This window comes from Strix aluco, chromosome 4, assembly GCF_031877795.1.
Source record: "Strix aluco isolate bStrAlu1 chromosome 4, bStrAlu1.hap1, whole genome shotgun sequence".
Lineage (NCBI taxonomy): Eukaryota > Metazoa > Chordata > Aves > Strigiformes > Strigidae > Strix > Strix aluco.
In genome coordinates, this window is record NC_133934.1 from 43,116,558 (window position 1) to 43,142,220 (window position 25,663).

The 25,663-nt window shown below is 35.7% G+C and overlaps 1 protein-coding gene across 23 annotated transcripts in view; it reads left to right on the top strand.

The window, feature by feature from the left end:
• The window catches only part of NEK1 (NIMA related kinase 1), a 47,211-nt gene extending 21,800 nt beyond the window's left edge, over positions 1 to 25,411 (top strand). For 11 of the 23 annotated variants that reach the window (XM_074822829.1, XM_074822825.1, XM_074822828.1 and 8 more), the window contains 18 exons: positions 1,560 to 1,662; positions 4,656 to 4,739; positions 5,285 to 5,368; positions 8,338 to 8,415; positions 9,449 to 9,544; positions 10,078 to 10,251; positions 11,747 to 11,812; positions 11,898 to 12,132; positions 13,190 to 13,345; positions 14,026 to 14,211; positions 14,793 to 14,904; positions 15,116 to 15,198; positions 16,164 to 16,381; positions 18,990 to 19,144; positions 20,007 to 20,218; positions 22,364 to 22,497; positions 22,763 to 22,895; positions 23,883 to 25,411. In XM_074822829.1, coding sequence (XP_074678930.1) covers positions 1,560 to 1,662; positions 4,656 to 4,739; positions 5,285 to 5,368; positions 8,338 to 8,415; positions 9,449 to 9,544; positions 10,078 to 10,251; positions 11,747 to 11,812; positions 11,898 to 12,132; positions 13,190 to 13,345; positions 14,026 to 14,211; positions 14,793 to 14,904; positions 15,116 to 15,198; positions 16,164 to 16,381; positions 18,990 to 19,144; positions 20,007 to 20,218; positions 22,364 to 22,497; positions 22,763 to 22,895; positions 23,883 to 23,896 — 2,323 coding nt within the window. In that variant the 3' untranslated portion in view covers positions 23,897 to 25,411. Of the gene's footprint in view, positions 1 to 1,559; positions 1,663 to 4,655; positions 4,740 to 5,284; positions 5,369 to 8,321; positions 8,416 to 9,448; positions 9,577 to 10,077; positions 10,252 to 11,746; positions 11,813 to 11,897; positions 12,133 to 13,189; positions 13,346 to 14,025; positions 14,212 to 14,792; positions 14,905 to 15,115; positions 15,199 to 16,163; positions 16,382 to 18,989; positions 19,145 to 20,006; positions 20,219 to 22,363; positions 22,498 to 22,762; positions 22,896 to 23,882 lie in introns of those variants that run through there. The other 12 variants (XM_074822831.1, XM_074822833.1, XM_074822838.1 and 9 more) reach the window with 7 other exon arrangements.
• The last annotated feature ends 252 nt before the right edge of the window (positions 25,412 to 25,663 follow it).

Consider the following 25,663-nt stretch of genomic DNA (forward strand, 5'->3'; position numbering starts at 1 on the left):
GTAAAGCTAATTATAGTTAACATCAACAATCTTTAAAAGTCGTCTCTTGGACAGAAATGCAGCCCATAAGAAATCTAGTTGAAATGCTTTAGCAAAATGATTCACACTGCTTTAGAGTAGGGAAAACCATTTTCATAAAATTTAGTTGAAATAAGTTTTTCCTGTGAATTTGGCTTCAGACAAATAGGTTGGTGATGGTTTTTTTCTTTTGTTTGGGAAGCACCTCTCCTTCAACACTGTAAGTTAAACTTTAGCTATATGACACAGGTTTGAACAGATTTCACTATCTACTAATTGAATTCATATGTAATGAACAGTTACGCTAAAAATCTTGTAGTGAGTCAAAAAATACGTGTGTACAAAAATTATCAAGTGTTTGGTTTTTTTACCAGTAACACCTACAGGGATCCTCTTGCCTTTTCAGAACAGCTACAGCATTTGTTTCGTTGTGTCAAAGTAGTTTTACCTCTGTCTTCCTTGTAATGAATTGTAGAATATGGAAATATTTAATTTCCTTGTTGCTTGGGGTGGGGGTGGTGTGAGAGGAGAGAAAAAACAAGATGCAAGGATGTTGAATTACCGTGCTAATTCATTTATGAATTACTAGCGATAGCTCCTGTATTGCAAAATGATTCTTTCTTTAACTGTCTCAGCCTGATGGGTTATTGCGATCAGCTTATTCCAGTTTCTTCCTGCCTGTTGCTGGACCCCCAGTACTCCTCAGTCAAACAAGGCCAGGGGAACCTTGGAAAGGGGATTGCCTCATCATTCTACCATTTGTTAGAATTTTGGGTTTTTTTAATAGAAAGCTTCCTCTGAGTCCACTTCTAACCAATTTGTCAGAAACTGGTTCCTCTACAGAATCATCATATGTATGTGCTAGGAGACTTGCCAGATGCTCAGTTACAGTAACTTGAACATAGCCTTCTTGTGTACCCAAGGAGGTCCCTGACCTGGGGTGGAACATGTGAAAAAAAAACCCCATCTTGTTCTGGCTAATTCTAAGGTAGGAAAGTTCCTTCACAGTCCCTTTAAATACAAACATTCCACTACATCCCCCAAAAGGAGTTGCCAGAACACTCTGAGAATACTAGCACTGTAGTAGAAGCCCATACTCCAATCCTAGGTCAGTCTTGAAAGACTGCTGCAGTATTAACCTTACTGACTGGCACGTGTGATGAGTTCTTGCTCATCTCTAAAGGGAAATCTTGAAGGTGTTGTCTTTTTCACAAACAACATTAATAAAACAAGCTGAGACATTTTGAGAAATAATCGCACTAAGTTTGTGTTTTGACATTCATTTTTGTTTTGATGACCAGGATCTGGAAGGACAACATGGTGTTTTGTTTTTTCAATTGTTCTTTTAACTTAGTTGAGCCTATTTCCCTCCATTTTGTGGAAGTCTGACTTGTATTTCGGCTGATGAAAGGCATTTTTTGCAGATGCCTTGCTCATAGAAAGTTACATTTTTTTGCATGTGTTCTAGTTAAATGTGAGGAGGGGGGGTTGAGTGTCGTATTTCAGAGACTTTCATCTTGCTATGTGTTGCAATTATTCAGGCAAAAAGGATGGATAGCTGCAGATAGAGCAAAGCAAGTTGAAGAATTCTGGCAACGAAAGAGAGAAGCCATGGAAAACAAAGCTCGAGCTGAGGGACATATGGTATGGAATCTGGTCTTCGTATATATATTACTGTTTCAGCATGCTTTATGAATCTTTGAAGTAGCATCACAACCATGAAATGCTGGCTAAATATTTTCCTTAGGTGGGGTTTTTTTTTAAAAAGAATTGGAGGTAGGTTTTTTGCATTTTGTTATTGATTTTATTAAAATGTAACAAAATTGTGAAATGCATTTCTCATGACTGTAAATGTATTAACAAAGGAAAAATCTTTTTTTGCATGTGTCTAACTTGATATTATGGATTTTAGAACTTTTCTGTTCATAGCTTTAAAGTTTTGGTTAAAATTAAACTTTAGGTATTATTTAGTAGCTTGAACCTAAAATGAAGTTTGATTAAACTGATACTACTGTATCTGATCATTAGCTGTATGTTTTACAAAAACACATTCTGCATACAAAGAAGGTATTATAAAGACATCCACCTTTGTCAAGGCTGACGTTTTTGCTCTAGAGATTAACTAGTGGACAGTGTCACAGAACGTTCTTTGTTCTTTATTCTTGCAGTTCTAAATTTAATATTCCTTTAGGAAGTTTGTTTTGCACTAAAGATACCTTGGAAATCACTCATTTGCACTAGGACTTTGTATGGTTGAACTGTGTTTTTATCATGTGGAGAGTTTTTCTCTTTGACTGCTTCTCCGCGCTATTCAACCAAGTCACAATAGAACTATCAGCTGGTGAAATTAAACTGACTGTGCTGGCATTGCAGTGAGATGAGACCAACTGCAGAAGCATCTTATATCTGAATATCAAATCATGATTTACAACCAGATCTTTGTTTCAGGGATTATTTCACTTAGAGTAAGCAATTCTTAGATGCTTTGATGGTGAAGTATCCTTAGAATAGTATATATGTTTTAAAGTATGAGTCTTCCACTTCAAAACTATGGTTCTGTTTTTTAAAACCTCCAAGACCAATAAATACTTTTGAAAAAATGAACAGTTCTTGTTAAGACTGCCTCTTCTTAGACAAGTCCTTAGTAGTACCTGCTTCCGTTTTGGTTTTGACTTTGTTGGCATTAATATAAAAGCATGAGATAAATTAATGCAAGCCACACAAGTAATTAGGGTAATGTTTCTCAGGTTTCTCTAATGCATTCAGCTGAGCTCAAATGTTTTATTCTTAACTGGCTGCCATAATAAACTAGGGAGGTTACTGAACAGTTGTAAAAGTAACTTCCAGATGATTAGGACTTGTAATTCGAAGCCAGGGTTCCAAAGTCATGTATTATCATTTGCTATTAATAGCAGAAGTTCTCAGCAGCTTTCTCATATTAGTGCAGAAAGGTAATTTGACTAGCTGGCAGTAGTTCTTGTATAGGGATCAGACTATTGTCCAGACCATGATGATCTGAGAGGAGAAATCAATAGGAATCAACTAATATGCAGCTCTTTGTCATATAAAGACTTGTAAGTCAAATGACTTGTAGTAATTTACCCAGCTTCTGTTAAATACAGTTGCTGTCAATTATAATTTTCAAGTGACTGTCTAAAGTTTGATTTAGTAGTTGAATTGATGATACTTCCAGTCGTTTCTTAAGACAACTGCTGACCTAACTTGCTACTTCACTGTTGCTGTTTGGCATTGAAAAACATTGACTCCTGGTCTTTGAAAATTTAATGTAGGCAGACAAATAAAAGTTAACAATTTACAGAAAGAAAATCAGTTCTCAGAAATCTTGTTTCCGTTTTTTTTTTTCTTGTGAAGAGCAGTGATATAAATCTCCATCAGTTTGCTGAAAATACCTAAACTAACTTGAATGCTAGAATGAAGAACAGTGAGATGATTTGAATAGTGCCACTTAGCTTTTGTAAAGGTCAGGAACATGCATAAAAAAGTTAAAAATAAAATAAAATATTTTCTGAAAAGGTGAATATGGGAAATAATTCCTTTCTGTTTTGTGTGACTTTTATGCTCAAGCTGAAACCAGAATTCATGGAGTCCTTATGAATGTATGTTACTTCTTAACCACAAGATGGTTCCTTTTAACGTGTTCTCTGATTCCCTCAGTCACTCAACCACAGAAGTGTGGAAATGTGCTGTTTACTTGACCTACTCTCTCAGATTGAGCAAAAAATCAGAATTTAGCCAGAATATTTGGATTCAGTCCTCCCCGTTGAGACCTTAACTTGCTGATGGTTCTTTACACTCAAGCTTGAGAAAGCTAAAGCCCTGGTATTTTATAAGGCAGAAGGTCCATGTAACTATCCCATGTATGCTTACGGTATTTATTGTATATTAAGTTAACAAATCAAGATATTTTTAACCTGTTCAGTAGAAGCTTGTGGTATATCATGAACAAAGTAATTTAAATGTTTTGTATTTAATCCAGGCAGGAAACTTGGAGTTAAATGATTCTTGTACTGTTTTGTATTGGACTTCCTTAAAGGTTGAATCCTTTTAGTGACAGTTAGGACACTTGAGTTCATCACACTAACCAAGACCATACACTGTGAATGCGTGTGTATTAAGCATTTAACACAGCTTGTTAGATGCAGTATGTATATTTAAGTATTTTGTTAGGTTTTTAAGTTTGCTACTTGTATATTTTTTTACAATTTGTCATTGTGGAAAAAGCTTAATCTAGGAACTATAAAGATGCCATTTTTATATCACGCTTGGCTCAACAATGGCAGAAATGCCAACTCTGTGCCATAATTTGTATATAATCCAGATATAGCAAAACTCGTTTGCATCAGAATTTAGGCTTTCTAACATAGGAAGAGAAGATCTGAATTGCAGAGAATATAGTCAACTATATTCTTAAAGTTCTAGTCTCTCTCTTTGGCTACTCAGGATTTTTGGTTACTACTGTCATGTTTTGTGTAAGTGGAAAGGGGTTATCGGTTAACTTCAGAACAGCTGCAGATCATTGATGGATTTGGTTTCTTCTAAGTGAACAGTTATTGGATAAAGCAGATAATTTTACTGCCCCATCCACCTTAAATTTGATACCATTAAATGGCAAACAGGGTACACTGCAAAACGTGGCAGATATCTATGGAGGCAGGCCCATTCCTGCAAGAGGAAGGAAATCCAGAAACAAGGAGGAAGAGGTATGCTTGCCGCATGTTTGCCACTTCGCTCATCACACAAGTAGCACTATTTTGACTTTGACTGTGTCTCATTTCCCTGCATGGTTCATCTTGTGTAACAAAAGGACTTTATAAATTCCTAGGAAATAATTTACTGCATAAAGTTTTATAGTTTGGGTGTGTTTGCTGGTTTTTTTTCCTTTTAAATAATCAAAGTAATAGTTGTCTGTATCAGTCTGTCTCAGGTTCTTGAACGTGCAAACATATAGATACAACTCTGTATATTTATCCTGTTGTGATAAATATAACTATTCCTAGCCTTCAATGATGTAAAATGTAATGATAGCTTAATACTGGAAAATAATAGTTCCAGTTTTCTTTATTTTCATTAGATGAGAGTTCTTCTGGAGTTTAGTAAATGCTAATACGGTGATAGTAATAGTGTGGGATTTTTCTTTTTTTTTTTTCACCCATCTTATGTTTTTGTGGAATCTTATGTATTTTAAGTTAACCATATTGGAGACAGTTTCAGTATAAGTGAAATTTATTTCCTTTCTTTGCATTAGGAATATTTGGCAAGATTAAGACAGATCCGGCTACAAAACTTTAATGAACGTCAACAGATTAGAGCTAAACTTCGTGGAGAGAAGGTTGGTTTGAAAAATAATCTTAAATACTTATGGAAGTTGGCTGTGGGATATGTTACTTTTATCCCTGCAGGAAGACTTTACTTGTAGGTGGGTTATATATATATATATTTTTTACATTTAATTCTGTTCCACAGTTAGTGTCCTTCCATCTCTTCCTCCAGAATATGCAAAATCTGTTTTTTATTTCAGTGTTGGGGGTGCAGCTTCAGTGCCTGTGAACTAACAATGTTTTAAAAACAAGATGATGTAAGGTTACATCTGAGTTTGAGACATCAAGCACTAGCATGTTTATAGTTACTTGCTTTTTGTTATAGGAACTTCTCCAGAATTCACTTTTTAACAATGCTTACACAGAATATGTATGAAGCCACTCTTTCCATACATTCTGTAGGTGCATATTAAAGTTAGAAATTCCTGGCATGAGCTTCATTTATTCAATACACTTTTTTTCAAACATCACTTTTCAAAAATAGGTTCATAATACAACAAAACCAAAATATATTCATAAAGTAGATTCAGAACAAACTCTTCTTAAAGTGTCAAATGAATAATCTAAGGCACCCTTGGAAGTAATCCATTTACTTAGTTAACAAAAGTTTAATTTGAGAGGTAATCTATGTACTAAATATAGTTCGAAGTTTGTTTCTGTCTTTTCATTAGCCTACTGTGGGATCTTGTACTTCTGTTTGTTCTTTGCCTTTCTCTCCATTTGTCTTAAAAGAGTGTTTGGGTTTTCTGAAGTGATTACCTGCTTACATATTCACATTGTATTTTGTGATTTAAAACTAGAGAAATGTTCCTGCCCCACCCTCCTTAAGCACCCATATTAAGTGCTTTCATGCATCTTATGTATAGTGGGTGGACATATACTGCAAGAGCATGCCCAGTTTCTTTGGACCGCTGTCCCAGCTACACAGAATTCTGCATTGCTGTAGGTTTGGAGTTTGGGGTTTTTTTAATGCTATAATTCTGGTGTTTTTTTCCTGTATCAGTGACTTCTTTTGAATTCATTATTTTCTTTAACCTTGATTGCATCTCACTGGTGAGATGCAAGAGAGGCAAATTCAGTCCCTTGATTAAGGTACAAAACTTATTTGGTGCACTGATGAGCCCCTTTGAATCTAAAATGAATGATCCAGAGCAGAAGTTGATGTGTGTTTCTACATGAGAAGACTATACAATAACAAGTGCTAGTGGCTAAGTCCGGCATGGGACCAACATGGGCTGTTCTCCTAAATGTGTCTTGAGGAGCATGAGGAAGGTCAAAGTCTTGTGAGTCTACAAAGTTACTGTAGAGGCTGGTCAGTGAGGTTTATCACTAGTGCTGACTCACATAAAATACTAAGGTGATGCAGCATAAGCCCATGCTGTCTTAATTGCGTTTGATGCTAATTTCATTCATAACTCAGTCTCCTCTGCTGTTTTGGACAAGCTTCAAAACTGCTGCAGTGGGACTAGTCATCTCCATACACAGCCCTCCAAATCTCACTGTGTCTCCTGAGTGCCCCTAGAATACTGTGGACAGTGCTAATATGTTACCAGTATAGAGCCATTGTTGTACTGCACTCTTTCTTTCAGTTTTTTCACTGAGCAGCTGTAACACTTCCTCTAAAAATTAGGAGCACCCACACTCTACCTGCAGTATGGTTAACTGCAGAAGTAAAGGTACTCTCAGAAACCTTCTCTCTGGAGGCCAAGGCTCTGTATGCTAGTAAAATCAAGCAAAAGTGCTGTTACTGTTTAGTTCTCTGTATGGATTATTAGGTATATTAGGAACTTAACTTCCTTTCCCAGTGTCTGTACCTTACCTGGGGTAGTGTTGTATGCCCCAGCAGGTATGCCACCTACAGAGGAATGGAGCGTAAGATTAATATCTTTCCAGGAAGTAAGCCTAAACTAATTTTCAGAATTCAGAGACTAAATTTAAGAGGTTTTTTCTTGATGGCCTGCGGATGCAAACTTTCGCGTGGAGGTTCACTTCTAGAGAAAGACCATCTCAGACCAAATCTTGTCACAGATATGTTTATTTCCTTATGTTGATTAACAATTTTGTATCCACTTCTACTGCATAGTATCCTGTTTAATATACAATAGATTAATATATGTATTTTTTCCTTTGCCTATGAAGAGTGCCAAATTTTTTTTCTGAAGTTTTTCTATCTCCAGTGTTCTTTCCAGTCATCATCTTTTCTTGTTGGCTGACTGAAGCCAAGGTGGGCATGACCTTATTTTTTTTTGTTTTCACTTAAATTACCTAATATTCTTGTTTGTGTTTTGCCAAATTATTTCTGATAATACTCTTTTTCTTATACTGCGAGAAAGCTACTAAATAGGCCTTCTAAATTGTTTCTTTTATTTAAAAGGTCTGCACAAGTTGGTCACGAACAATAAAAAGCTCCTGTCAGAACCTTTTTGTATAGCTCTGTCTGTTTTGTAAATAGGAATATGCAGAGGCCATGGAAAGAAGTAAGAGAGATTGAAAACAGGTATTTCAGAGGTAGACCTTATATATTTTTACTTGTTACCATTTTCCCCCTCACCGATTCTACCTTCTTTGGAGCACATACAGTGAAAGAAAATGGAATTCTAGAGCATCAAAGCTTTCTTGTATACCTTACCTGCAGAGCATGCAGCAGTGATGAGAGGTGGCAGGTGAGAGCCCAGCATCATCAGGTCACTTCCCATGCAACACCAGGCACATTACGTTCTTCCTGGCTTGTAAAAGCTTCATATCTTTTAAAGCCAAACACACTCATACCCCCAAACCTAAACAAATAAACAAAACCCCCCACAAATCTCAAAGATTAAGTTTTGTCCAAGTAGACATTACATTTGAGTGAGGAGTGACCTAGTGAAATTATGACCCATGTTAGTCATACAGTTAGTCTAAATAATCTGAGTAGTAACTTACCACTCAGCTTTTAAATACATGAATTAATGATAATTCTCTTAGGACTCTTCTTTTGCAGAATGAAGCTGCCAGTTCTGATGGACAAGAATCAAGTGAAGAAGCAGAACTGAAACGCAAAAAGATAGAAGCGCAGAAGGTAATTCTGGGGAGGGAGGAGATGGAACTTACTATATCAGATTGGTTTCGTATCTCACTAAGTTTCTTACATTTCATTTTGCTGTCAATAGTTTGTTCATACATCCACTACAAGAAGTTTTTTTATTTTAACTGTATTGAGGTAACAACTCTGCTCAACTGTTTTATCTCTGTGACTTTAAAATATGTTGTGACACAGCATAGCAAGTCAAGGATTTTTCCTACCCCTGCCTTTGAGATTTATCTCTAGGTTAGCTTTAGTCCTAAAGGCAATTTTGTATAACTAAAATAGCATTTTGATACTGAAAGGGAAAGGAAGATGTACCTTAAAAATAAAGGTGTTAGTGGTTAAAAGAATAAAGGAAGGCAGAACTGCTGATAAAGGCTACATGTGGACTGGAATTGGAAGGTGAGCTAGATACCTCTGTGATAAAGTACGTTTAAAGTAAATATTTCACAGAAGTTCAGTGTTTGATTGGAACTTTATTCTATGTGGTGTTTTTATATCAATAACTATCTCTACCATACAATACATGGCAAGTATTTATCTATTCTACAATTTTTTTTCCCCATCATCTGCAAAGAGCAATGTAAAAACAAGCTAACCATAAAACTAGAGGTGAAACAGCAACTGAAGCTTTCTGTGTTGAGTAAGTTTGTAAAGTTTAAACTGAATATTTAATATTATCTGATTAGTGCATTGGGATTCAAAACTAATTTTAAGTAGAGATTTTAATTTTACATTCCTCTCTTTAAGATTGCTATGTACACTAAAAATATAACCGTGCAAATCAAGAACTGTTACTAAATTTTGAGTTGTTGCCGTTATTTTCAACATAGAAGATCAGTTGTTATGCTTGTGTGGTGATTTTTGATTGTCAGTGGAGTCCATTCTCAGTCTATACAGTAATAGGTGAGAGAAAGGAAGATGAAGTAATCCAAGAATGTTTCTTTTTTAAATGTTCCATGGAATGGGGCACTAATGCTTATTATGATTTTAAGTTAGTCTTTTTTTGCTTGTTTGTTTACTATAGGCCCAAGCAAATGCTCGAGCTGCAGTTCTGAAAGAACAGTTAGAGCGAAAGAGAAAGGAAGCATATGAAAGAGAGAAAAGAGCCTGGGAAGAACATGTAAGAAAATAAATCTGTTACACGCAGTCAAAGTATGTAGTACCGTATGTTTGTATAACTAAAATCCTATACTGTGATTTTTCAAGCTTAGATAATTAGTTTGCCTTCTGAAACTGTGAAGAGCATCTGTCAGTCAGAATTCCCTTATTAGAAGCCTAGTCCTAGGTATACTTGAATAAAGAATTTGATTCAAGAATTTAAGAACATCAAAGCTAAGAATTATTAGGATCACCTTAAGTATTTTATTAATGACCTGTAATTTACCAAAGTGTACTTAATCTTTCTTTATTTCTGTGTGCTGTGGAGTGACAAGTCCAACTAGTAATATATCGCTACAAAAAGCAGGATGTTGTGAAGCTGATAAACTGGAAATAGTTCACATGTGCAGTTGGCAGTTGTCTTTTGTGTGGAAACATGCAGCATTATTGCCCTTTTCTAAGGTTTACATGAGCCTATTTGATAATACTGTGTTTAATGTGCAAAGTCTTGAAGGTAATTCTCTAATTGAAATTTTTTTAATTGAATCTATACAGCTGATAGCAAAAGGGGTAAAGAATCCTAATGTGCCTTTTCATATGGGAGCTACAGAACACAGTCCTGTGCATGGGCTACAAGAGCTTGGAGCAGCTCTTCCTAAGCCACAACTTCCAGTGAAGCCCGGTACACCAGTCATCTCCATGACTTCTGCTTTGAAGGAAGTGGGTGTGGTAGGTACTTTTGCTAAGAGGGTAAAATTAATGAAGGAAAAAAACCCCAACCCAAACACACAAAAAAAACGACTGATTTGAAAAAGAATTTTTAGAAGAATGTGTAGATTAGGTAGAAAAGAAGTCATTAAGGATACTTTTTGCTTCTAATTAGGGAAAGGAAAAAAAAATATGTAAGAAGAAACCAAAATTTGGAAGCTGTTGAAATGCATCTGTACACTGAAACTCAAATTCAGTGAGATCAAACAAAATGGCTTATGATGAACCCTTGGCTGCAATTTCAGTTTTGATCAAGGCAGCCATGATTAGTGGAAGAAGACATAACTAACTAGCATTTTCATCAGCCTCTTGAAGAGGGGACATAAGGAGTCTGTATCCTGGTAGAAGTGAGAAAATACATTTTGAATGATAGGACTATTTTATATTAATTCTTGTTTTCAGTGAGTTTGAAAGTATGTGCTGAACATAAAGGTTAAAGGACTTGAATCTGATAGTGTTGTCTCTTGTTGTCTAAAACAGTGTTAGAGACTTACTAATTTCTGTTTGCTGTGATCGTGGGTCCTGATACTATAAATGCTTGCATGTTTATCTTGACTACCACCATTTGATTTAAATAACAATTGTGAAACTGAGCATATGAGTGAATCATTGTACAATTTGAGTTTTTAACACAATCTGTGTTAATTTGAATGCTAACTTTTGTGTTTTTACCTAAGCTATTTCTAGATTTCAGTGTAGTGTGGGATTATATACTGTGTACAACCCTGAAGGCTAGGACTGTGGGAATATAGTGAAACTTAATGCTAAATAGTGTAGAGAAAAACGTAATACACTGGAATATGTCAGTTGATAGCTGGAAAAATAAACAAATCGTGTTTTGACAAATCTAAATCATTAGCACGTTTTTTTCCATGTGGATAGTTTGTCTTACGGTAATGCAAGATGGTGACTATAACTGACTAAAAATGAGCACACAGAGCAATTGGAATTGGAGAAGACAGGCCTTGTACACAAAGATTATAAGTTCTACATTTTTGCCTTCCAATTTTTAGTTTGATTATTTTACATATCACTAAAGTTGTCTCTTCTCTTCTGCTTTCCTTTACAGGTACTCTTTGACTCTGTCCACTTTTTTGTTTTCTTATAGAATGACTCATTTCTAGCTTTGGAATTTGGTGGCATTTTGCTGTAGAGGTCATATCTAGCTTTTTCTCTACATCTTCTGTGCTCTGAACTTGCCTGCTTAAACTGAGTCTGATTTGCTCAGCACTTTCAGATAGTGAACAGTTCAAAGACAGAAGCTGCCCTTGAAATTCTGTCTTTGGGAAGCCCCATAAAAACAGAAGTATCATACATTCTGTTTCAGTCTATCTGCAGTTGTCAGTGAAAAGGTTTTAGAGGTGACTTTTCACTATTATGTCTATTAATATTTCTCAAGATTATTTTTTTCTGACTTACTCTTCTACATTGTGTTTCATGTTTCTTGGACTTAAAGGATGAAAATGTAACTGCTGTCCAGGAAGCTGAGGAGGAAATAAAAAAGCCAGATTTTGCAATGCAAGTATGTCAAATTATATTCAGTTTCATTTAGTTTTCCTTTTAAGAAAGGTACTGGTTTAAGTGATATATGTTGACCCTTATTTCAGAATAAACGAGAAATACTGAGAAGATTAAATCAAAATCTTAAAGCTCAAGAAGATGAGAAAGGAAAAAAGGAGTGTAAAAATATCTCTGAATCAGCTGGGTCTGAAGATGGTAAGGAACAACAAGAAGGTGACCATCCACTTCTAGGAGATCGCAAAAAATGGGAATCTGGGGCATCTGAGTTGGTAGTTCCTCTAGCTCAGTTATCGATGGAAGATTCTCTCTGTGGAACAGACCGTAAGTACTTTTTTTTTTATGTCACCATGACATTAGTAAATCAGTTTACCATGAGTCTGTTTTTATAAAGCAAGTACTCTATTATTATCGTCTTGTTGTGTGTTATCTGCTTCTGGTATTCCCTTGGATAAGGTATAAGGCACAGGCTGAGTAATTAAATGGCCTGCAGGAGATTCAAAAAATAATTTCCTGATTTCAATAAATAGTTACCTAATTAAATGCATGGTTACTTTCTTTGAGCTTTCTTTAAGTGTCTTTTAAAAAGGCATTAATTTAATGGAAAGAATAAAAAGCACTTAAGATGCATGAAAGTTTCTTATTTAACTTCAAAATCCTTTTATGTTATCAGTAGAACAATAAAAACTGAGGGTTTTCTCAATTTATATGTTACTTTTATTGCACCCTTCTTAGCTTTTTTCTTTTTTTAAATCAAGCCTGTGTTTCTGTCTGCCTTCTCTGGTCTTGTGGGTGGAAGACCTTTTTCCTGGTTTCAGTGTGTCTTATTAAGGATCTGTTTCACATTGTAGAACTAAATAATCATTGAAAATGTGACAGACTTACTTCATAGCATAGTAGTTTTACTTGGCTAGAATGTTAGAAGATCAAGAACCTTCTTTTGCTCTATTACTCTTTGTTGCATTATACCCTCTGTTTTCCTTGGAGGGAGAAATAGCAGAAAGAAATGTCAAAGGATAGCAGGACAAGAGACTTTCTAGTTTCCCATTTCAGGTAAAGTTAAGACCATCTCATGCCAGTTTTAAACATTTCTCGTACTGTTTTCTTTTGGAGTGCCTGAATTGCTGAAAAGATCTCCTGCTGCTCTTAAGTTGCAGATGTTAACTGGCATTTAATAACTCCTATTATTAAATGGAATTGGCAAAAGAAAAACTCCAGACTTCTGAGCACAGTCTTTGGGCTGTCTGACTTGGGGTGAGGTGATATGAGTTCTGGCTTTGTAGCTTTTAGTTTTGTGGAGGTTGTTTGTTTGTTTACTATATAGAAAGTGAATAAAAGTTTCTAATTTCTAAAAGTTTCTTTATCTGTGTTTGTGTCTCAGCAGGTCAAACTCTGGGGGAAGTAATTAGGTTAGATATTGGTGAACCCCACAGGAAAGTCTGGGGCAAAAGCCCTACTGATTCAGTCCTGAAGATCCTAGGAGAAGCAGAGTTACAGCTGCAGACTGACTTACTTGAGGAACTAGATGTAATAAATGGTAAGCACAGCTGGTAATTATCTGCACTGCAAGTGTAGGAAGTGCCAGATTGCCAGTTGGTTTACTGAGAACAACTTTGAAGCATATTCTGAAGCAACTCAGAAGCATATTCTATGCTTGCTCTTGCTTTCCACTTCTGAGTGTTGCCTCAGTTCTAAATGTTCTTAGAAAATGTCAGCACAAGCTGATACTGAAAGACACCAAAATATTTCACACTTAGTGGAGTGGTAAGAAATTAAGAAGGATGTGCTGAAAGGGAAGGATCTTCATTTTGTTGAGAAGTCTTGGACTTTGCTTATTAATAGAAACAACCTTTTTAAAAGGATGTGATCAACTGAATATGGTATTAGGTAGGTCGTGTAACCTTCTTGTTAGCATATGCCTTACCATATCAGTGGATTTTTTTTTCTGGTGAGCTCCTGCTTTTTGTCCTTTCCAAGAACAAAAGGACTTGCATTTTTTCCAAGTATAAACTTACACTAATGATAATGTAGCAAGTAAAACTCAAATTTTAGTATTTCTGGCTGCTTCTTCATAGTACTTATAATAAAAGCATGCAAACTTTTCTATTGTTTTCCTTTAAAGAAACAAAAGTTTTCAACTTGCCTTGTAGCCACATTGTAGTTTATTATCAAACTGTGCCAAAACACTGTTTAAATAATAGAATAATTTTGTGTTAGGTACTGCGGAACTTCTTGAAGGAGGCCATCAGTCCTCATCAGAGGAGAAGGAAGAGAAAGCTTTTCCTGCTGTTGGAGCTCAGTCTTCAGTACCAGTTGGTGTCACAGAGTCTGACATGACTGTACCAGAAGAATCTCAGAGAGCTGGACCTACCCAGGTGCAGAGCAAACCTATTATGCTGGATGGTAAGTCGTTTCGTTAGTAGTTCTAATTACAATCTGTTTTCCAATTCAGTGAGGGAAGTAATGATCCTGTATAATTTTATATCTTCCCATAAGTAGTGTGCATTTTTTTTATTAACACCTTTTAGGTAGGACCAAGTGCTTGCTATGCCTGTGTTGTAATTTGATTCACTAACGTATCTTGTAAATTTCCAGAAACCGTTTTTATGTGCTTATAGAAAACTCTCTAGAATATGGAATTCTAAAGTGCTTCCAAGATTTTGTTGCTGTTGGGGTTTTTCGTTTGTTTCTCCCCATCAATTGTGCTGGAATCTTTTCCCCTGTATACCAGCACCCTGCTGACATCTGGGGGAATGTTACTGAGGTTTATAGAAAGCATAGTTCATTGGAGCTGTAAGATACTTTCTTTGTATCAGAAACAAGCTTTTACCTCTGGGGTTACAAAACTTCAGTTGTTTCTGCAAAATGCAGAAAATTATTAAAGCTGAAGGATTTAAGTATAATCTTAAAATGTATAGTCTCTCCTGTCTTTTTGTTTGGCTGGGATTCATTTTTAATGAGGTATATGACTTTATTAATTTTAGAGCCTGATGATTTGGAAGCAGAGATGTTGGAAGAAACAGAAGATAAAAAGCACGAGAGTAAGGAATTTCCCATCACTGTTCATGAAGTGTGGGTAAAAGAGGAAGAGGACAAGTAAGTACTGTCTTCTTCTGATCCCTCTCTCTCCAGTTCAAACAACTACCTGTAACTGAGAAGGATTTAGATACATCAGTTAAAATGTTAAGCTTAGCTAAAGCTTCATTGCTTGTCTGACATGTTACTTTTACTGTACTTGGTGACTTTTTCAGTAGACTAATGACTATTTTTACATGGCGTTTCCCCTGGATATGGTATTTTATAATAGGACACCATGTGACAGAAAAAATGAGGCAGCTTCTGAGAAATTAGTGCTTGACAAGCTGCAACCACAAAAGGAAGCTCCAGAAGGTCAGTCGAAGTCTCCTGTTTTGTTTATTTTAGCTGGCAGTGTGGAGTATTTGAGACATCCCTTCTCACTTCTTCACTATCCCCGAAAGAGCAGGTTTTCCGTTTTCATTTTCTTCTTGAGTTAATACTTCTAAAAAGGAAATTTCTGATGGATTAGGAAGACAAATTGTGGATGTTACTTTTGCCACTTTGGAAGAAACCATTTATAGATGAACAGGACAGTGGCCCACACTGATAATTAGAAGTGAATGTTAAATTTCAGAATGTTACAACCTTTTAAAATTACTATTTAAAATGTTATGAAATCTGATTACATAATAAAAGTGTAAATAAAAAGTATTGCTTTGTTTATAGACATCTCAAATTAATATTGACCTGCAGCTTGGATAAAAACATGCTTTAAGCAGCTGCTAATGATAATTTTTTATCTTTACTGTGTAGAAGAATTGCTTGCTCTTGGAGGCCTTTGAAGTAACTTCAGAAGGTCTGCGTATTTTACAGTAGAATAGAAGATACATTGTCAATACTATCAAGTACCACTGGTGATGATATTGCATCTGTTTATGGGTGGCTTAAGCAAACTGGGGTTTTTCTCCAGTGTTTGGGTAAATTATGTTGAGGTGACTTCAAAGAAATCTAGTATAAGGCAGGAAGCAGCAGGTGAAAATGGATGACACCATAATTTCAGGCATGGACTGGATAAAAAGAAACTAGAAGTCATGAGAACAGAACAGGCTGTAGCTGAGGGCTGTATATTCTCAATAAGTTAAAATAGGAGAATTTCACATTATAATGTATTTACTAAAATAATCCCAAGAAATTTTAATACTTTTACAGTGCTATCTATTATTTTCCCCTTTAATTGTACAACAGAAATCAGTTAGTTATATTCACTTTAGTTACCTTTTGCTTAGAGCTTGGGGTTTTTATTTCAATTTGTAACAGACTTTCTTTTACCACATCAGAAACTTGTTCCAGTGACTCTCTGCAACCTGAACCCTTATTCCAGAGGGTAATGCAGCCCACAGCTGTACCAACAGCCTCACCAGTTCTGTCAGCTCAGTCTTCACAGGAAGAGCCTTTTGTACCTCGTTCACGTTCCGTATCACCAGCAAAAAAAAAAGGCAAAAGTTCGTTGTTGATTGGACTTTCTACAGGGCTTTTTGATGCAAACGACCCCAAGGCAAGTTTAAAAAAATAAAAAGCAATACTTGTTTTTCTATAGTAATACTATTCTTATTTTCTTACTGAGGCTGAATGAGTCCAGAACAGATGGCGTAACTGTTTCAGCAGGTGTTGGTATTTGTCTAGCCAGGCTGCCCTGCAGTATGGTGCACTGCCTTCATTGTATCAGCAGGACTCGCACAGCAGTGAGAGTCTGTGGTTTCACCCTTAGCACTCTATGTCCAGGCGTTTGCAGAGCAGTGCCACCACTTCTCTGAGACATAATTGAGGGACTGCATGAGGAAATTCCTTCCTTCTCATATCTACTTTCTCCCTTTTGTGCACTTTTTCAGACTTAACACTACCTTGCCATCATGAACATAAGCACTGAACAGATCAGCAAAGGTATCTTGTCATTTCTGGCAACCAAGTGATTGGGCCTTTTCCTGTAGGATTTAGCCACCTAGCACAGGTTCTGGCTGTGAAGCCGGAAGACTTGAAGGAGAGCGAATGGAACCAACTACTTTCTTGAGGGCGTTTCCTGACTAGTTACATAGGTTTGAGTGACAGCTCACAGTCTGTGAAATGAGAATAGGGTGGTGGAACCTGGTTTTGATATGAATTTAAAATATTTTAACAATAGTTATGGAACTAGTAGATGAAACAGACTTCTTAAATCACATGCAGTACTTGCCTGGGTTCTAAAGTGGAAAGTGAGCAAAAGGGCAGCTGCTTTTTTGAGAAACAATGGTGGCAAGGGTTCTCGGGAAACCTGCACACCTGTGTTGCATGCAGTCAGTATGTGGTAAAGGATTTTCTAGGTGGTGGAATGCCAGGTAAGGAAGAATGTTTCTTCTTTTGACTCCCAGCCTTTTTTTGTGAGTGCATGAAAGAAGTTGCACTATTGATGATAAATTGAATATTGGATAATATCTATTGGTTGATGCATTGCTAGGAAGCATAATATCAGGGATAGTGCTGTTTGCATCTGGGAAAATAAGGCTTCTTGACAAGCTTGCATCTGTTCTCACAATCTGTATATTCACATCAATGGATTTATGACTCTTAATTTTGATTTCCCAAGAGTTAGTCTATCATTAACTTTCCTAGTTTATGAAGCTGTTTGGCAGTTAGACAATGATTACAGAAAAGCTAACTTGTGGATAGGGGGAAGATGAACATTCTTTGTACCCTTATCAGATTTAGAAAGTAATGGATATGCTTTATAATGAAGTTCTTCAGTGTATCAGTATGAACTGCTTCAGTATGTCTCTTGTTACTGTGTATTTGGTACATGTTTCAGCCATAAGTGTTTGTCACAGAATTGTTAATGCAGTACCAGATGAGCTCTACATAATAGCAGAGAGCTTGGAGAAAAGCAACAGATGTGGTGGTGTTACTGCTGCAGGAGACTTAATGAAAGAGAGCGAAATTCCCTTTTCTCATTTGGTTGCAACAAGAGGACATTCAGTACTTCTTTGCAGTATCTGCAAATGTAACTTTCTGGAATTTCCCAAATATACCTCTGCTGCAGCTCTTACTCAGAAACCAAGGAAGCCTTTATCAGGGAGCAGGGCAGACAAGAGTTAGTGTCCTGTCTGTATGCTAACAGAAGTAGGCTAATGGGAAAAAAGCATTTTTCAAAATACCTGCAAGCTTTGAAATGATGGGGTAGTCAGTCTCCTCATTGTTCCTTCACTTTGGTAGTGGTGTTCAAAAAGGGTTGGTCACCGCTTTGATTGCAATAATATTCTGGCCCTGAGCTGACAGATTTGATACTTGAGCATGTATGTGAATACACTGTCCTGCTGTAAACTGCAGCTGAGGAAATTTTCTTTCATTAAAAATTTTTCATTAGGAGCAAACAGTGAACATGCATGTATTCAGAGCTATGCTGAAGGAAGGTGAGGCTTATTGGTAAAACTTCTTAATGCAGATTAGGTCTTGTCTCTTGTTTTATTAACACTGTGGTGAATATTTAGTAATTCTGGGGGATTCCTCTTAAAAGAGAGATCTGGTAGATCACTGAGCAAACACTTACTTTGTTTCCATGTTGCTTTATTTCCATTGCAACAAATTACTGTTGTAATTTGAACTTCTTTCTAATACTTCTTGTAATGAACTTCTTTCTAATACTATGGAACTGCCTTGGAATATACCATAAACAAAAGTCACTATTTTCACTGACCAACCTAGAGAAATAATAAAGTGACATTTAAAAAAATATTCCTTTGTCAGCTACTTAAATTGTTCTAAGCTGTGATTGACATACATACATTGTAAACAATTGCATATATATATATATTATCTACTGGAACGTTCCTTCTCTTTAGAGAGACATCAAAGTAACAAACAAATCTGCACAAAACCAGGATCTTTGTGTCATTTGATGTTCTTAAAGGTTTTCAATCACTGTAACCTGTAAAGTCAGAAGCTTTCCTTTAAGCTGAGAGGCAAAATTCAAGATGTCAAATTTTCAACGATTAGAGTATCTGTGCTGGACACATTGTTGTTTTGAAACTGACCTTCAAATGAAAAAGGACAAAAAAAATCTTACTTTAAAGTATTTTGTAATCTCAGACTGGTTTTAGTGTTGTTACCAAACAGGCTTTCTATTACTTTTGCAGATGCTGAGAACGTGTTCGCTCCCAGATCTTTGCAAACTGTACAGAACTTTAGTTGATGTTCCCAGTGTAGCAGATGTGCAGCATCAACATAATCTTGAAATAGATGATACGGAAGATGAGCAAGCCAAAGAAGGACACTCTGATTCTGAGGATATGTGAGTGTATCGAGTTTATCAAGTATTTCAACAGGCATCTTAGATCAAGAATATTTTTGGTTAGACACCAACAATTATACACAGTATACCAGCATGGGGTTTTTATTCAAATTTAAAAATCCTGTATTGGATCATTATTTACTTTGAGTCTTGTTCCAGAGAATTGAGAAGCTGATGTACTGCTTACAATAGCTGTCTGAATTTCCTTTCCAAATTCCATCCAAGATGCTATTCTGTCTGGCTTCTGCACCTTGCATTTCGCTGAAGCAGATCAAAGTTGATGGCTACCTTTCTTCCAGAAATAAAGATTTCTTGAATACTTCCTTTTTTCATACATTGTGGGAATTTCACTCACCTATCTTCTTTACTGTTGCATTGGGATGTTCTTCATGTCCCCATAATTCTTTCAGGGACTTAAAAATCCTGGCTCTTGACTATTCCCTGCAGCTTGGGTAGTCTGCAGGGATAAAGTGATCTGGTATATCTATTATGATGAAATATCTAGATCTCTTTTTGCTCCAGATACATTTTTATCTGGATTGGGAATGTTATACTTGCCAGGGTTCAATAATAGTGCACAAATACAAAGATTTTTAAATTATCTTACTAATAAAGTTGAATTGAGGACCTATCATCATCTTTTTACGAAATGGTCTGGTATCTGTTTAGTTAATCTGTTCCATGTGTCTTGCATGATACAGTGGTTATCAGTGCTGTGATCATGTTGGACTGAGGACACAAATACTTGTCTCTTCCCTGCCCCCCCACCAGCTACATTGGCTGAACAAATGAGATGAGCTCTTCCTACAGGGTTTGTCTTGTAAAGTATTAATTATGTAAACTTTATATCACTTTTTTTTAGTACGTTTGAAGAGGCAGACACAGATTTGCAGGAACTCCAGGCCTCAATGGAACAGTTGCTTAGGGAGCAGCCTAGTGAGGAATTCAGTGAAGAGGAGGAGTCTACTTTAAAGGCTAATGTCATCGAATGCATAACAAATGGTACAGAGCTGGATGAAGGCGATGAGAATAACCCCAGCAGTGAAAGTGCACTTAATGAAGAATGGCAGTCAGGTATAATTTCTGTTATACCTGTTTTATAAGTTAGTTATCGATGTTAACAATTCAAACACAGAATAATGTTTTTGCATTGTATGCTTACAGTGAAATATAGCTCTAATAGCTTTTATACAGAAGTTTTAAAAAATCAGATAATATTTAGACTTTCTGAATGTTAAGGTCAACATCTAAGCAACATTCAGTGTTGCAAATTAAATGTTGGCTGTTTGTTAGGCAGTGATTATAAGTCACTGTTTCCTCTAGTTGTCTAAAACTTGTCTTCAAAGAAGATCAAAGACTCTATGCACATCATATGTTTTGAATAATTCATGACTGCAATGTAAGAGTGAAAAAGAAATAGCAATTTGACATGACTAGAGTATCTGGGATCCAGCTTACACTACAATTAAGTAATTTTAACAGGCAGTCAAAAGGAACATGAAATTATTAACCTTGTCCTTAGCCCAAAATAGCTTTCAACGCAGTCAGACTAAAAATGAGACACAAATTTATTACTGCTCTTTAGCATTTTGCATTAGCTATACACAATGATGTCCTGAAATCTCAGTTAGTTTTTTAAATTCTGGTTGAAATATAAGTATTTAACTACTGTTGTAAAATCAAGTGCATTTAGAAATATAGTTATAAAAAGATGTAGAAAATCTATAATGTAAAACAGAGCTTTTGTGTAATTTTGGTTTATTGAAGACAATTTTAACAAACTGAACATCTGTGAATATACCTATAAGATATTATCTGTATAATACATTCCAATAAGTATTTTAAGGTAAAATAAACTTGGGTAGTACCATCTTCTTTCATTTTTGACAGTGCTGATGTTATACTCTGGTAACATACAGTACTATCTATTTCTGTGATTCTGCTGTTGTTGCAAGCATTACAGTATTTGGTGTCAGTGTCACGCCTTCTAGATTTGTGATACTTCGTAAGAATTGCAGGTTTTATTGTTGGGGGCAGGAGGAAGGCATTGAAAACTCAGGGGAACAGACAGAACTTGAAACCAAATATGTTCAAGATCCAGAAGTTACATACAGGATTAGAGGTCATCTAATGGGTTTTTAATCCATATACAACTTTTCTTTTTATTTCAGTGATAATTTCTTATTGATGTGACTGTTGATACTTGAATCAGGGCTAAGATTTGGTCAGAATTCTACCTTACACTAGTCATATACAGGAATTGAAAGTAGTAGAGTTTTAATACTAACTCACAAAGTCTGTGACCTACCAGGCAATACTATGTAGTTTTTAAAGATCTGACAATATAAGCTCTGAAATCTAGAAAGTTGTATATTTTTCCCTTGGTAGATAAGTACTTGAATTATGAAAAGACTTATGTAAGTATTTTTCTTGGGCAAAAGCAGTTTGCATTTTATAATAGGATTTTACATGGGGACTCTATCTTGTATTTTTAAATACAACCTTTTTTTGTTAAGCTTACCTAACATTTGACTGTTACAAACCTATTTGTAAGGTTTCTGTAGCCTATAAGCAAAATCATCTTGACTTCTCTCACGTAACTTATTGCACCAATTGGCATACTGAATGTGCTACACAAAGGAGATGCACTCATAAAAGAATGAGTAACTTTGTAGCTAAATTAGTGCTGGATTTTTTTAGACTTGCTCCATGGAACAAGATGCATCTCAGTGCAGAAATTAAATAACTGATCCTTAATATACATGTTCTTATTATGCTAGAAGACAGCTGCTTCATTAAGGAGATCTTTTCCCTAGTGTGGAACAGCCACTGAACCCTGCATCAGTTCCACCTCAGAAATATTTGGAGTGGTTACTTGACTTACTAACGTTGCTTTGCTAAATAAAAGTCTGCTTTAATACCATACCTTGTTTTCCTTCAGTATGGATAGCCTTATGGCTAACTCTGAGTGGGGTTTTCGAGGAGGTAGCTAGATGCTTCCCATTTGGGATTCAGAATTTCTTTCTTGTTAAGAAAGGGACTGTTCCTGTTTTCTTGCAGGTTGTTGAGAATATCTGTCAACATCGTATAGTGCTCCTGAGCCTACCTGCTTTCATTACATTTAGAGATCTGTGTGGATATCAAGTTTAGGGGCATAGAAACAACATCAAGAATATAAGAGAACTGAGGGGGTTTTACTGTTGTTTTCTTTCTTTATAGATAATAGTGATGGAGAGATTGCCAGTGAATGTGAAGAATGTGATAGTATCTTCAGCCATTTGGAAGAGTTGAGATATAACCTGGAGCAGGAAATAGGCTTTGATAAATTCATTGAAGTTTATGAGAAAATAAAGGTTTGTGGAATAACCTCAAGTGAAAAATACTCTTAAGAAACAAGTACCTAGGGCTGTTGACTGTGCTGGTAACTAATTGCACTGTGTGACTAGAATCAGTGCTTATTTCTTTAGTCTTTTATTCTGTTTCTACACACTAAAATATAAACAGAGAAAATGCCATGAAAACTCTGGGTTTAACCATTAATTGTTTTAATAAATTTGAACTATTTAATTCTATATCCATTTTTATTTTGGCCATTTTAATTTTTGTCCTTTCTTCTAGGCTATACATGAAGATGAAGATGAAAATATTGATATTTGTTCAACCATAGTTCAGACTATTCTTGGAAATGAACACAAACACCTGTATGCCAAAATACTTCACCTAGTAATGGCAGATGGAGCCTACCAAGAAGGTAATCTCACTACATCCTGGCAATTATGGCTTGTCTTATGTTATTTCTTGGTCATATACAATAGGTTCTAATGTACTTTTAAAACATACCTGTGCTTTGTTACAGTGGTAAAAATTATTTTTTTCACAAAGGGTATTTTTAGTCCTGCAACAAAATGTGTCAAACTTTGATTAAACATGCTGACCACTCTGATTTAACAGTATGTACGTATACTATCAAGTGTAACAATAGTTGTCTTGTGAAAGGTGCAGTATAATTATTTAATTTTTGTAAAACAGTTATGCAGATTGGGAAGATGGAAGTCTAAAATAAAACTTTCAGAATTAAAAACAATTTTATCTTAAGAAATAATGAATTTTTAGCTAAAATTTTTCCAAAACTCTACTTTTAATGGGTTGCAGTATCACTGCTTTTCTAAAAAGAAAATTTCATGTGGCTCTTTGTCTTATAATTGTCATTTTTCAGAAGAACTTGATGTGGAGGTACCATCCATCTTAGATTTCAGGTGGCTCAGTAATACAGGAAGAAAATGCATTTTGTTTGGGAGTCCTGCCTAGCCCTGCCCTAATTCTTTAAATTTCAGACATAAGAAAACATCCCATGCTAGTAAAGGTTTATAGAGGACAAGTGACGGAGGCATGTTCATGAGCTTCTGTCTCAAAAGTTTTATACTCTTCAAATAAGAAAAGTTAGGAAAAAAAAATCTATATTGCTCTCTTCCAAGAGAATTTTTCTAACTGAAGCAGGCCACTTGAGATGAAACTATCTTAAATTCGCTAATCCAGGAAAGATGACATGTGTTCAGTATTTGTACCCATAGTGCTTTCAAGGCAGTTTTGGTAACAGTCACCTCATTGGTGACTTAGTGAATTCTTGTATTATCGCTTACTAAATTGTGATTTCTAGTTTGTTTTGTTACCCCAGCTTGATTTTGTGTGTTTGGCACTCCTTTTCACTCTGTCTCTCCCCCTCTCGTGCTTTTTACAGATAATGATGAATAAACCTGACTCAGGAAATTCCTTAATACCGTACTACATGTTGGTGATTGAAGTCTGCACAGCTGAATAACAAATTTTAGTGGAGAACATAACATGGGACAGGAGAAGCAAGACTTCAAAAAAGAATGTTGATTATATGAAGAAGAGGAAAAACATGCCATTTAAAACTGAGAGACCTATACACTTCTCTTGTGTGTACTTGCATATGTGTTCATCAAATATTAGATGCCCAAAATTTAAAAAAAAAAAAAAAAAAATCAAAACAAGACCAACCAAAACCAAACCAACAACAAAACAAAACAAAAAACCCCAAGCCTCTAATCTTTCCAATTCCAAAAGAAATACAGACAGGAATACCTGTAGATCTTCTGATATAAAACTGAGACCTATGATGTTAAACAGAATTTCTGCCATGTCAGCAGTTGGCTGGTACGGTTAAGCAATTGGAGGTATTACTGTGTTGTGGCAGTACCCACATCTAGCTATTCACTTACATTCTCTTTACACCTACATAAAGCAATTACTTCATTTTTATTGACGCCTGTGGTTGTGTTTTAATAGCATCTTAATCTAGTTGTCCAGTTTCAGTATTTCACTTTTTCCTTAATTAAAAAATTACTGTATTTCAAAGCTGAAGGCTTCTGTCACTTTTTAACCAGTGTCATCTGAAGTATCTTACTGGTGTTTCTAAATCAGGGCAAACTGATACTTCAGCCATTGAAATGTCTGGATTTTTTTGAGATTGTAAAATTCATTTGGAGCTACAATACGTTTTTCCCTCAATATTTTTCTTCCTCTTCCCCTTCCCAAAATCCCAAGTATTTAGCTCTTTGGAATTTTGTTATCTGGTTAGTGATAATATAGTATGATGTTGAATTGAAAGGAGTGGTGTTTTCCCGTTTTGTTTTTAAATTCTTACTGTTACACTCCAGCAGCCACAGGAGAGAATGAAGTATTGGAGGCACAAGACTTACCATCTTTGGGCTCATGTTTTGTAGCTTGATTTCCAGCACCCCAAAAGAAAAAGCAAGTTTCTTCTGCCCCACATTTCCTTGTTCCTCCTGTAAAAGCAGTACTCTACAGGGCAGACGTTAGGTATGCTATTGTTTTTCAGTCATCACCTCTGGAACAGCTGTATTGGCTTACCTGTACAATAAGTCTCTTGTTACAAATCTGATGAACTATGAAACTTCCAACTGCCCTAGGGGAGAAAAATAGATTTATTTTGGGTTTTTTTTTTTTCAGCTGTAGCCAGTCACAGTCTGAAACTGTTAAAAGTTACTCTTCCACAAAGTAAAATCAAGTATATATATATATATATATAACTTAAAACTGTCAAAATATGTACATGATTTTTGTATAGTTGTTTTATGGTGGTATTATTAAAGTTTTGCTCACTGAAAAGTGTTAATTTTTTTAAACACATCCAATTCTTAAAGGTAGAGTAAGTTTGGTCTATTTCAGTTGTATCTTGGGAACCTGTGATGAGAATAAACTTAATAATCATAAATGTCTTTAATTTTTCTATATCCTTATTTACTTGATTAAATACATCTTGTTTCATCTAATGAGAAAGGATGATCATTGTTGGAAACAGTGCTGGTTCTGTCCTATGCTGCTTCTCTTCTCCTTCCCCTTCTTTTTGTTTTTGGGGTTCTTTTTGGTTGGTTGGTTTTATTTAACTTCCCACAGTAACTTTAGGTTGCTCTTCCATTCCACTTTTTACTGATGAATAATCTAGTCAGAGAGATGATCCTCATCAGCTACATC